General features: G+C 44.1%; 1 protein-coding gene across 1 annotated transcript in view; it reads left to right on the top strand.

Moving 5' to 3' along the window:
* Positions 1 to 13625, top strand: part of LOC118358556 (kelch-like protein 20) — a 38208-nt gene that overhangs the window by 944 nt on the left and 23639 nt on the right. The window contains exons 3-5 of the mRNA XM_035736506.2: positions 1389 to 1572; positions 10887 to 11030; positions 11575 to 11708. Of these exons, the coding sequence (XP_035592399.1) occupies positions 1389 to 1572; positions 10887 to 11030; positions 11575 to 11708 (462 nt within the window). The remainder of the gene's footprint in view (positions 1 to 1388; positions 1573 to 10886; positions 11031 to 11574; positions 11709 to 13625) is intronic.

Raw genomic sequence — 13625 nt, 5'->3', positions numbered from 1 at the left:
AGTAGGTTGTAGGTACCATACAGTACAGTAGGTTGTAGGTACCATACAGAACATTAAGTATAATGCCGTCACATATCTCTAAAGGAGAAGGTGAATGCCAAGCAATATTTACAGGTATGTTTGTGTCAACCTGACCATTCAAGTCTGCAATTTGAGTGTTTCACAGATTGGTTCATATGAGCGCAAGCCAAAGCTTATTAGATTCAGTTTGACAATTAGGATGGGATTTAGTCCAAGTTGGTAAAGCAGAATATTGCTTTTGACTTTAAAAAGTTTAAACGCTTGAGCCAACATACACAGCATTTACTAATCTCAGTGATTGTTGGGGAAATTGCATTCAAAAGGCAGATTGTTGGGTGTCCATTGCTCTATAGCATGCTTTAGATTAAATAAATGGTGGGTATGTTCACTGGGGCTGGCTGAAATGTATTGAATTCAATAAATATACAGATTTAGCAATAACAAAGTTATATTTTAGTTTGTGCTCCATATCTCTCTAAACTGTACTCCAGTCTGCAATATTTTTTTAAGCACTGCATCTTATGCATACAGTTTTATCTACAGTGTTTTGGTTGGTGCAGACACTCATAACCTCCCTTGGCATGGAGGAATAGTGCCCTGTTACCTCATTCCTAATGTCACATGTCTCTCCTGAGGGAGAGGAGGGTGACATGTCCATAAATTCTCCCTAACCTCAGACATTAAGGACTGGTATTTTTGGAGAGGAAAGATCATATGAGTTGTCTGAATAAGGAACGGCCACTTATGGGTGTCAATGATGAGCTAAAATAAACTTAGTGTTCTTTGAGAATGCAAAAGATTGCAAAGTAGTGCTTTAGATATCCTAGGTAAAATGGTATTTGGTAGTAGTGAGTGAGACCTCCCACTGCGCACAAACATCAGTTCAACGTCTAGTTTTGATTTACATTTGGATGAGTTGTCAACTAATGTGAATTCAACGTGAAATCAACAAAACATTTCACCATGTCATTAGATTTAGGTTAAAAGTTGGGTGAAGAAAAATATATAATTCCCTCACGTTGATGACCTTTTTCAAATCCAATCAGGTCTCCACGTTGATTCGACGTCATCACATTGATGATTTGGTTGAAATAAAGTGGAAAAAACGTTGATTCAACCATTTTTTTGCATAGTGGGTTGTAAGTGGTCCTCTTAATTGTAGTATTGAATATAGACCTTATTATACTGTATACATTACTGGTAATAATGAATCTCAAAGAATCAGAGGAGCAATCATGAGGAAATTACTATTCTCGTCATGAGTCTAAATAGTACCAGATAAATACAGGCCTGTCAATAAAGTAACAAACTCCTTAACTGGTGTTATTCATCTGCACCTTCGCATCAATGGCTGTTTCTACCTACAGTGGGCGGCTGGACCCAGCAGGATCCATCCTGCCCGGTGGAACAGTTCTGTCCCCTGGAGAATGAGTGGAAGAACATGGCCTCCATGATCAATCACCGTGGTAACGTGGCCGTGTACGGCCTGGCCGGGAAGATCTACACGGTGGGTGGGTCCGATGGTGTCTCGTGCACGAGCAGCGTGGAGAGGTAAGGGCGTTTCAAGATGACTACCCATAGAACTGTTGGTAAAGCTTTAGTTCCTATTTCAGAGGGTCACAGTAAAGTGCTGTATGAGAAATATCCATCCCACTCTGTGTGTCAGGGTGAGTGTCTGTCGGTGGTCCGGTCAGAGGCTCAGGGCTGACAGGCATTCACTGCTGGGGGTCTAGGGAGAGGAGGCTGGGTGTCTAGGCAGGGGGGACTGGGTTGGGGGGGGTGGTCCAAGCAGTCAGAGAGGAATCTCCAGGATTTAGGTGTGATGGATATGATGGATCCGTGATGGATGTGGGGACAGGCTGACAGGCCTCTTAATCAGCACCCTGAGGCCCAGCGCTGTCAGTGCTGAGTGCTGATACTGTAGGGAGGCCTCTACATGGTGGGGTTTGGGGGGGTGAGGGGTAGGGGGTGGGGAGGGAGGGAGGATTATGCATGGTAGGGCGTCAGGGGTGTGGATAGCATTACGTTGCCTAGAAATATATATCACTTCTCAACTTCTGCAGTATCGCACGCTCTCATCACCTTTTTGGTCTTCGACCCGGCAGACATCTCACTGTCTCAAACTCTAGGCTTTGTCTTGCCTACTACTTAGTTAAACTACATACTGTGTACTAATCGTACAACATAATATTTAGAGCGTACTGTATGCAACAAATATCAACATACTGTACATACTACACATTGAAGACAAATGGTTCTATGTAGTGCCAAATAAGGGTTATTTGGCTTGTAACCATAGCAGAACACTTTCTGGTTCTAGATTGAACCTTTTTTTGAAGGTTCTATAAAGAACACATGCACATACGGTTCTAAATGGAACCTGTATGGTTCTATAAAGAACTGTTCTAGTTAAAAAATATACAAAATAAAAATACATATTATGGTTTAATAGCCATATTATATTGTTAAAATGCCATAGATTTTACTGTACACAGCAGGTGTGCCCTGGCCTCTCAGGGATCTCATCATTTGATTAGTGTCCTATTTGGGACTGCAGGAGAGAGAACACGTGTCTCTTGGGGCAGTCTGTCATACTTCCAATCAATTAACTGATGCCATGCTCAATCTATGATTTGTATCGTCACTTTATTCTCCAGGTATTACATTGATAGAGATGATGTTAGGTATTACATTGATATTGTAAGGGTTTTCTTCTGGTGAAAGAGAGGCGGACCAAAATGCAGCGTGGTGGTTATTCATGTTTTTAATAAAGACGACTATACATGAACAGACTATACAAAACAAGAAAAGTGAAAACCTAAACAGTCCTATCTGGTGCAAACACAGAGACAGGAACAATCACCCACAAAACCCAACACAAAACAGGCTACCTAAATATGGTTCCCAATCAGAGACAATGACTAACACCTGCCTCTGATTGAGAACCATATCAGGCCAAACATAGAAATAGACAAACCAGACACACAACATAGAATGCCCACCTAGCTCACGTCCTGACCAACACTAAAACAAGGAAAACACATACGAACGATGGACAGAACGTGACAGAACGTGACAGAAGGTGATAGGTATCATTGATATAGATGGTGATAGGTAATCATTAATATAGATAGTGATAGGTAATCATTAATATAGATGTGATAGGTAATCATTAAAATAGATGTGATAGGTATTCACTGATATAGATGGTGATAGATAATCACTGCTATAGATGGTGATAGGTAATCATTAATATAGATGGTGATAGGTAATCATTAAAATAGATGTGATAGGTATTCACTGATATAGATGGTGATAGGTAATCACTTATGTAGATGGTGATAGGTAATCATTAATATATATGGAGATAGGTAATCACTGATATAGATGGTGATAGGTAATCACTGATATAGATGGTGATAGGTAATCACTGATATAGATGGTGATAGGTAATCATTCATTGAGATGGAGATAGGTCATCATTAATATGGATGGTGATAGGTATTAATTTATATAAATGGTGATAGGTATTACATTGACTCTGTACCGGTACCCCTGTATATAGCCTCCACAATGACTCTGTACCAGTACCCCCTGTATATAGCCTCCACATTGACTCTGTACCGGTACCCCTGTATATAGCCTCCACATTGACTCTGCACCAGTACCCCTGCATATCGCCTCCACATTGACTCTGTACCGGTACCCCCTGTATATAGCCTCCACATTGACTCTGTACCGGTACCCCCTGTATATCGCCTCCACATTCACTCTGTACCGGTAACCCCTGTATATCGCCTCCACATTGACTCTGTACCGGTACCCCCTGTATATAGCCTCCACATTGACTCTGCACCAGTACCCCTGCATATCGCCGCCACATTGACTCTGTATCGGTACCCCCCCGTACATAGCCTCCACATTAACTCTGTACCGGTACCCCCTGTATATAGCCTCCACATTGACTCTGTACCGGTACCCCCTGTATATCGCCTCCACATTGACTCTGTACCGGTAACCCCTGTATATCACCTCCACATTGACTCTGTACCGGTACCCCCTGTACATAGCCTCCACATTGACTCTGTACCGGCACCCCCTGTACATAGCCTCCACATTGACTCTGTACCGGTACCCCCTGCATATCGCCTCCACATTGACTCTCTACCGGTACCCCTGTATATAGCCTCCACATTGACTCTGTACCAGTACATTTAACATTACATTTACATTTAAGTCATTCAGCAGACGCTCTTATCCAGAGCGACTTACAAATTGGTGCATTCACCTTATGAGATCCAGTGGAACAGCCACTTTACAATAGTGCATCTAAATCTTTTAAGGGGGGTGAGAAGGATTACTTTATCCTATCCTAGGTATTCCTTAAAGAGGTGGGGTTTCAGGTGTCTCCGGAAGGTGGTGATTGACTCCGCTGTCCTGGCGTCGTGAGGGAGTTTGTTCCACCATTGGGGGCCAGAGCAGCGAACAGTTTTGACTGGGCTGAGCGGGAACTGTACTTCCTCAGTGGTAGGGAGGCGAGCAGGCCAGAGGTGGATGAACGCAGTGCCCTTGTTTGGGTGTAGGGCCTGATCAGAGCCTGGAGGTACTGAGGTGCCGTTCCCCTCACAGCTCCGTAGGCAAGCACCATGGTCTTGTAGCGGATGCGAGCTTCAACTGGAAGCCAGTGGAGAGAGCGGAGGAGCGGGGTGACGTGAGAGAACTTGGGAAGGTTGAACACCAGACGGGCTGCGGCGTTCTGGATGAGTTGTAGGGGTTTAATGGCACAGGCAGGGAGCCCAGCCAACAGCGAGTTGCAGTAATCCAGACGGGAGATGACAAGTGCCTGAATTAGGACCTGCGCCGCTTCCTGTGTGAGGCAAGGTCGTACTCTGCGGATGTTGTAGAGCATGAACCTACAGGAACGGGCCACCGCCTTGATGTTAGTTGAGAACGACAGGGTGTTGTCCAGGATCACGCCATGGTTCTTAGCGCTCTGGGAGGAGGACACAATGGAGTTGTCAACCGTGATGGCGAGATCATGGAACGGGCAGTCCTTCCCGGGAGGAAGAGCAGCTCCGTCTTGCCGAGGTTCAGCTTGAGGTGGTGATCCGTCATCCACACTGATATGTCTGCCAGACATGCAGAGATGCGATTCGCCACCTGGTCATCAGAAGGGGGAAAGGAGAAGATTAATTGTGTGTCAAATCAAATCAAATCAAATCAAATTTATTTATATAGCCCTTCGTACATCAGCTGATATCTCAAAGTGCTGTACAGAAACCCAGCCTAAAACCCCAAACAGCAAACAATGCAGGTGTAAAAGCACGGTGGCTAGGAAAAACTCCCTAGAAAGGCCAAAACCTAGGAAGAAACCTAGAGAGGAACCGGGCTATGTGGGGTGGCCAGTCCTCTTCTGGCTGTGCCGGGTAGAGATTATAACAGAACATGACCAAGATGTTCAAATGTTCATAAATGACCAGCATGGTCGAATAATAAGGCAGAACAGTTGAAACTGGAGCAGCAGCAGTCAGGTGGAATGGGGACAGCAAGGAGCCATCATGTCAGGTAGTCCTGGGGCACTGTCCTAGGGCTCAGGTCCTCCGAGAGAGAGAGAAAGAAAGAGAGAATTAGAGAGCATATATGGGGTGGCCAGTCCTCTTTTGGCTGTGCCGGGTGGAGATTATAACAGAACGTGGCCAAGATGTTCAAATGTTCATAAATGACCCAGCATGGTTGAATAATAGTAAGGCAGAACAGTTGAAACTGGAGCAGGAGCATGGCCAGGTGGACTGGGGACAGCAAGGAGTCCTCATGTCAGGTAGTCCTGGGACATGGTCCTAGGGCCCAGGCCAGTTGCTGGTTCACTGGAGCAGCAGCATGGCCAGGTGGACTGGGGACAGCAAGGAGTCATCATGTCAGGTAGTCCTGGGGCATGGTCCTAGGGCTCAGGTCCTCCGAGAGAGAGAAAGAAAGAGAGAAGGAGAGAATTAGAGAACGCACACTTAGATTCACACAGGACACCGAATAGGACAGGAGAAGTACTCCAGATATAACATGTGTCGTCTGCATAGCAATGATAGGAGAGACCATGTGAGGTTATGACAGAGCCAAGTGACTTGGTGTATAGCGAGAATAGGAGAGGGCCTAGAACAGAGCCCTGGGGGACACCAGTGGTGAGAGCGCGTGGTGAGGAGACAGATTCTCGCCACGCCACCTGGTAGGAGCGACCTGTCAGGTAGGACGCAATCAAGCGTGGGCCGCGCCGGAGATGCCCAACTCGGAGAGGGTGGAGAGGAGGATCTGATGGTTCACAGTATCGAAGGCAGCCGATAGGTCTAGAAGGATGAGAGCAGAGGAGAGAGAGTTAGCTTTAGCAGTGCGGAGCGCCTCCGTGATACAGAGAAGAGCAGTCTCAGTTGAATGACTATTCTTGAAACCTGACTGATTTGGATCAAGAAGGTCATTCTGAGAGAGATAGCGGGAGAGCTGGCCAAGGACGGCACGTTCAAGAGTACCCCCTGTATATAGCTTCCACATTGACTCTGTACCGATACCCCTGTATATAGCCTCCACATTGACTCTGCACCAGTACCCTCTGCATATCGCCTCCACATTGACTCTGTACCGGTACCCCCTGTATATAGCCTCCACATTGACTCTGTATCGGTACCCCCTGTACATAGCCTCCACATTAACTCTGTACCGGTACCCCCTGTATATAGCCTCCACATTGACTCTGTACCGGTACCCCCTGTATATCGCCTCCACATTGACTCTGTACCGGTAACCCCTGTATATCGCCTCCACATTGACTCTGTACCGGTACCCCTGTATATAGCCTCCACATTGACTCTGTACCAGTACCCCCTGTATATAGCCTCCACATTGACTCTGTACCGGTACCCCTGTATATAGCCTCCACATTGACTCTGCACCAGTACCCCTGCATATCGCCTCCACATTGACTCTGTACCGGTACCCCCTGCATATCGCCTCCACATTGACTCTGCACCAGTACCCCTGCATATCGCCTCTACATTGACTCTGTACCGGTACCCCCTGCATATCGCCTCCACATTGACTCTGTACCGGTACCCCCTGTATATAGCCTCCACATTGACTCTGTATCGGTACCCCCTGTATATAGCCTCCACATTGACTCTGTACCGGTACCCCCTGTATATAGCCTCCACATTGACTCTGTACCGGTACCCCCTGTATATAGCCTCCACATTGACTCTGTATCGGTACCCCCTGTATATAGCCTCCACATTGACTCTGTACCGGTACCCCCTGTATATAGCCTCCACATTGACTCTGTATCGGTACCCCCTGTATATAGCCTCCACATTGACTCTGTACCGGTACCCCCTGTATATAGCCTCGCTATTGTTATTTACCACTGGTCTTTAATTATTTGTGATATGCATCTTTTCAGGGAAGTTAGGAACCAATATACACAGGCAATTAGAAAAGCTACAGGTAGCTTTTTCAAACAGAAAATTGCATCCTGTAGCACAAACTCAAAAAAGTTCTGGGACACTGTAAAGTCCATTGAGAATAAGCGCACATCCTCATAGGTGCCTACTGAACTGAGGCTAGGAAACATTGCCAACACCGATAAATCCACTATAATTGACAATTTCAATAAGCATTTTTCTACGGCTGGCCATGCTTTCCAACTGGCTTCCCCTACCCAGGTCAACTGCCCTGCACCCCCTACAGCAACTTGCCCAAGCCTCCCCCATTTCTCCTTCACCCAAATCCAGATAGGTGATCTTCTGAAAGAGCTGCAAAATCTGGACCCCTACAAATCAGCCGGGCTAGACAATCTGGACCCTCTCTTTCTAAAATTATCTGCTGAAATTGTTGCAACCCCTATTACTAGCCTGTTCAACCTCTCCTTCGTATCGTCTGAGATTCCCAAAGATTGGAATGCTGCCGTGATCAACCACCTCTTCAAAGGGGGAGACACTATAGACCCAAACTGCTACAGACCTATATCTTTCCTACCCTGGCTTTCTAAGGTCTTCGAAAGCCAAGTTAACAAACAGATTACCGACCATTTCGAAACCCACTGTATCTTCTCCGCAATGCAATCAGGTTTCAGAGCTGGTCATGGGTGCACCTCAGCCACGCTCCTAAACAATATCATAACCGCCATAGATAAGAGGCATTACTGTGCAGCCGTATTCATCGACCTGGCCAAGGCATCTCGACTCTGTCAATCACCACATTCTTATTGGCAGACTCAACAGCCTTGGTTTCTAAAATGACTGCCTCGTCTGGTTCACCAACTACTTCTCTCACAGAGTTCAGTGTGTCAAATCGTAGGGTCTGTTGTCCGGACCTCTGGCAGTCTCTATGGGGGTGCCACAGGGTTCAATTCTCAGGCCAACTCTCGTCTCTGTATACACCAATGATGTCGCTCTTGCTGATTTTCTGATCCACCTCTACGCAGACGACACCATTCTGTATACTTCTAGCCCTTCTTTGGACAATGTGTTAACTAACCTCCAGACGAGCTTCAATGCAATACAACACTCCTTCCGTGGCCTCTAACTGCTCTGAAATGCAAGTAAAACTAAATGCATGCTCTTCAACCATTCACTGCCCACACCTGCCCGCCCGTCCAGCATTACTACTCTGGACAGTTGTGACTTAGGTATTTGTAGTTGTCCATATATTCAATGTGTCTGGCTAGACTGTAAACTCTCCTTCCAGACTCACACTAAGCATCTCCAATCCAAAATTAAATCTAGACTTGGCTTCCTATTTTGTAACAAAGCATCCTTCACTCATGCTGCCAAACACATCCTTGTAAAACTGACCATCCTACCGATCCTCGACTTCGGCGATGTCATCTACAAAATAGCCTCCAACACTCTACTCAACTAATTGGATGCAGTCTATCACAGTGCCATCCATTTTGTCACCAAAGCCCCATATACTACCCACCACTGCGACCTGTACGCTCTCGTTGGCTGGCCCTCGCTTCATACTCATCGCCAAACCTACTGGCTCCAGGTCATCTACAAGTCTTTGCTAGGTAAAGCCCTGCCTTATCTCAGCTCACTGGTCACCATAGCAGCACCCACCCGTAGCAACCGCTCCAGCAGGTATGTCTCACTGGTCACCCCCAAAGCCAATTCCTCAATTGGCCGCCTCTCCTTCCAGTTCTCTGCTGCCAATGACTGGAAGGAACTACAAAAATCAGTGAAGCTGGAGGCTCACATCTCCCTCACTAGCTTTTAAGCACCAGCTGTCAGAGTAGCTCACAGATCACTACACCTGTACATAGTCCATCTGTAAATAGCCCATCCAACTACCTCATCCCAATACTGTATTTTTTTATTTTTTATCTTGCCCCTTTGCAGCCCAGTATCTCTACTTGCACATTCATCTTCTGCACATCTATTCACTCCAGTGTTTAATTGGTATATTGTAATTACTTCGCCACCATGGCCTATTTATTGCCTTACCTCCCTTATTTGCACACACTGTATATAGATTTATTTTACTGTATTATTGACTATGTTTATTTATTCCATGTGTAACTCTGTGTTGTTGTAAGTGGCCTACCTAAAGGTGAAATAAAAATACAGTTGTTATTCTTTTCTCTTCCTATTTTGTATTTTCTCAAAACGGCATTGTTGGTTAAGGGCTTGTAAGTAAGCATTTCATTGTAAGGCCTACACCTGTTGTATTCGCACACGTGACAAATACAATTTTATTTGATAGATAATCACTGATATAGATGGTGATAGGTAATCATTACTGTTGATGGTGATAGGTAATCACTGATATAGATGGTGACAGGTAATCACTAATGAAGATGGTAATAGGTAATCACTGATTAAAGATGGTGATAGGTAGTCACTGATATAGATGGTGACAGGTAATCACTGATAAAGATGGTGATAGGTAATCATTACTGTTGATGGTGATAGGTAATCACTGATATAGATGGTGACAGGTAATTACTAATGAAGATGGTGATAGGTAATCACTGATTAAAGATGGTGATAGGTAATCACTGATATAGATGGTGACAGGTAATCACTAATGAAGATGGTGATAGGTAATCACTGATTAAAGATGGTGATAGGTAATCACTGATAAAGATGGTGATAGGTAATCACTGATATAGATGGTGACAGGTAATCACTAATAAAGATGGTAATAGGTAATCACTGATTAAAGATGGTGATAGGTAGTCACTGATATAGATGGTGATAGGTAATCACTGATAAAGATGGTGATAGGTAATCACTGATAAAGATGGTGACAGGTAATCACTAATAAAGATGGTAATAGGTAATCACTGATTAAAGATGGTGATAGGTAGTCACTGATATAGATGGTGATAGGTAATCACTGATAAAGATGGTGATAGGTAATCACTGATAAAGATGGTGACAGGTAATCACTAATAAAGATGGTAATAGGTAATCACTGATTAAAGATGGTGATAGGTAATCACTGATAAAGATGGTGACATGTAATCACTAATAAAGATGGTAATAGGTAATCACTGATTAAAGATGGTGATAGGTAGTTATTGATATAGATGGTGATAGGTAATCACTGATAAAGATGGTGATAGGTAATCACTGATAAAGATGGTGATAGGTAATCACTGATAAAGATGCTGACAGGTAATCACTAATAAAGATGGTAATAGGTAATCACTGATTAAAGATGGTGATAGGTAGTTATTGATATAGATGGTGATAGGTAATCACTGATAAAGATGGTGATAGGTAATCACTGATAAAGATGGTGATAGGTAATCATCCATAGTCTTCTTCCTAATCTTGTTCATCAGACATGTCTTCACCCCCCACCCCCCACCCCCCATGCAGGTACAACCCAGAGACCAACACCTGGAGTAACGACGTGGCCCCACTGAGCAGCACCCGCAGTGGGGTGGGTCTGGTGGAGATGGATGGATATCTATACGCCCTTGGAGGATACGACGGCATGGTCTGCACCAACACTGTTGAGAGGTAAGGCCATGTTCTCATCAGTGGTTGAGATAGATGAATCAGGGCAAAGGTCCATGTCAAAATGCTCTTTAGATGTTATCTGTGAATTACCTGAATACTGTACGTAGGTGACAGCAAGATAACCAAGTTTGACCTGTTGACCTTTGATAGGCTTTTTAACAGGGGGCAGGTAGCTTAGTAGTTAAAATGTTGGGCCAGTAACCGAAATCTCGCCAGTTCATATCCCCAAGTCGACAAGCTGAAAAATCTATCAATATGTCCTTGAGAAAGGTACTTAACCTTGATTGCTCCAGGGTCGCCATTGATCATGGCAGACCCTTGCTGTGACCCCACTCTCCAAGGGTGTCTCAGGGAGAGTTGGGATATGCAAAAACACATTTCCAATTCACACTTGTACATGTGTCGGACAGAGGAAAGGGAGAATTGAACTATTTAGACATTTGTTTCTGTATCTCTGTTTAACTAGTGATAATATGAAGGAAGATAAGGAAAACATATTTGATAAAATCTTAGTTTTGTTTGTATATTCTTTGTATTCTACCAGATATGATCCCAAAATGAATAGCTGGACGAAGCAGCCACCGATGCTGAGCCGGCGTTCTGGGGCAACGGCTGCTGTGATGGATGGTCAGCTATACGTGATTGGAGGCAGCGATGGCGACGCACCCATGAACACAGGTCTGAATAACACGTAAAGTTAACAGATGTACCCGACTAAATGTACGACATCAGAGGTGGCACCTCAGGTCCTAGAGTGGTGTGGCAAAAACAATATATATATATAATTCTGGGGCCTGTAGTTTTACCTGATCTGGTGACCTAACCAGGTAAATCTTTGAACCTTACATGGTATGACATGATTCATCTGTCGTAAAAAGGTTTAATATGGGCTATGATTAGACCAGAGTTTTTCTAATCAGGCTACATGGTTCGAAAAAACTCCTGGAAAAACTCCTGGTCTTGGGGAGGAAACACAACTCTGTCAAACTGCAGCAACCTTGTTCTTGTTCATATGAATTCTATTTCAAAGAAGGACTAGGTGGGTTTCCTACACAAAGACAGAGACACAAAGAAAGCAAAATGATGATTGGACAATGAAACTCATAGGGCTGAGCTTTCTTTATGCATCTTTGCGTCGTGTAGTCCTGCCCTATGCAACTGTAGGCCTGTCAAGTGGAGCAGAGCATGCTGGGCGATCTCCAGCTCAGAGAAGAAGATCAGCTGGAGATAAGTCAAGTGAGAGAAAGTTACAGACATCCTTGTGTTTTCCCACCAGTTAGCTTTCATTGTGTTAGCCAATGCCAGTTTGTGTCCTTGTTGGTAACACACACACACACACACACACACACACACACACACACACACACACACACACACACACACACACACACACACACACACACACACACACACACACACACACACACACACACACACACACACACACACACACACACACATTGGTTGAAGAAATGTCCATACTACATAGTGTACTCAGTGCGGTGCTGCTCCTCGCCGGTGCATCTTCAGTGTTATTATCTCAACTGGAATCCTTTCTGTCTGTGCCCTTACCAGCACATGGGAGAGAACACATAAAGTAAAAGCAAACCTGAGGAATATACAGTCCACCAGGTCCTCACTTACAATGCAGCTGCTATTGTTAGTAGCCTACAGTTGACCAGACTGAAAAATGGTCTTGTTTCCATGCAATACAGCATATCAGATCGCTAGTGTTTAGCTGTATAGGCTGCTACATTTACTGGAGAGCTTTTTCTTCTGTCTGTTGGGTGTGATGCGCTATCAGGCTTGCTAAATAAATACAGGAGGAAAGTGGAGAGCACGCCTTGTGTTTGGTGCACTTTGCCTGGAGCGAGCGACCCACAATTACCGGGATTGATTTGATTTGATTAGGATCTCTTTTAGTCCTCATTTGGACTAATCTTCCAAGAGTTCTTAAACATTAAAATACAATTTATAATACAAACACATTTTCACATATAAACACATTGTTACAAACAGACATAATACACTAACATATTGACCAGATAAATACTCTAACAGTCTGAAATTATAGATTGATTACTTCATCTACAATAGTCCCGTACAACCTTGCAATTTATTATATTTAAATGGTTCTGAAGTATTGTTTGAATTTATATATTCAAAGGTTTGTGGTTTGCCCAGATAAATTGCTCAATTTCTTTATTAAATGTTATTTAGCCTATTTATCTTTTCTGTCTGGATAACAGATAGATTGTGGACAACCTATTCCTGGTATTTACTGAATGTCTTACCAACTGAATACTGTTGTGAATAGAGTTTGGCCATTTAATGGTGTACATTGTTAAATAAAATAAACATAGTTTTTTTCATTTATCTTGTTGATTGATTACCAACCAAGACAATTGAGCATGAGGGCGCTAGAGAGCGTGCTATGGAGTCGACGTGCTTTGCTTTTGAAACAAATTCGTATTTATCTTAAGCTCTCACGACCTATAACTTCAAACAAATATGACAAAGGGAAAAGGCACCGAAAAAGGGAGCGCTAAACAAGACAATTTGAATGAGATAGACAACGAGCCAATTTCAACGTCG

The sequence above is a fragment of the Oncorhynchus keta genome, chromosome 25, assembly GCF_023373465.1.
Source record: "Oncorhynchus keta strain PuntledgeMale-10-30-2019 chromosome 25, Oket_V2, whole genome shotgun sequence".
In the NCBI taxonomy this organism is placed as follows: Eukaryota; Metazoa; Chordata; class Actinopteri; order Salmoniformes; family Salmonidae; genus Oncorhynchus; species Oncorhynchus keta.
The sequence above is the reverse complement of the archived record's forward strand: the minus strand, read 5'-3'. Positions and strand labels throughout refer to the sequence as shown.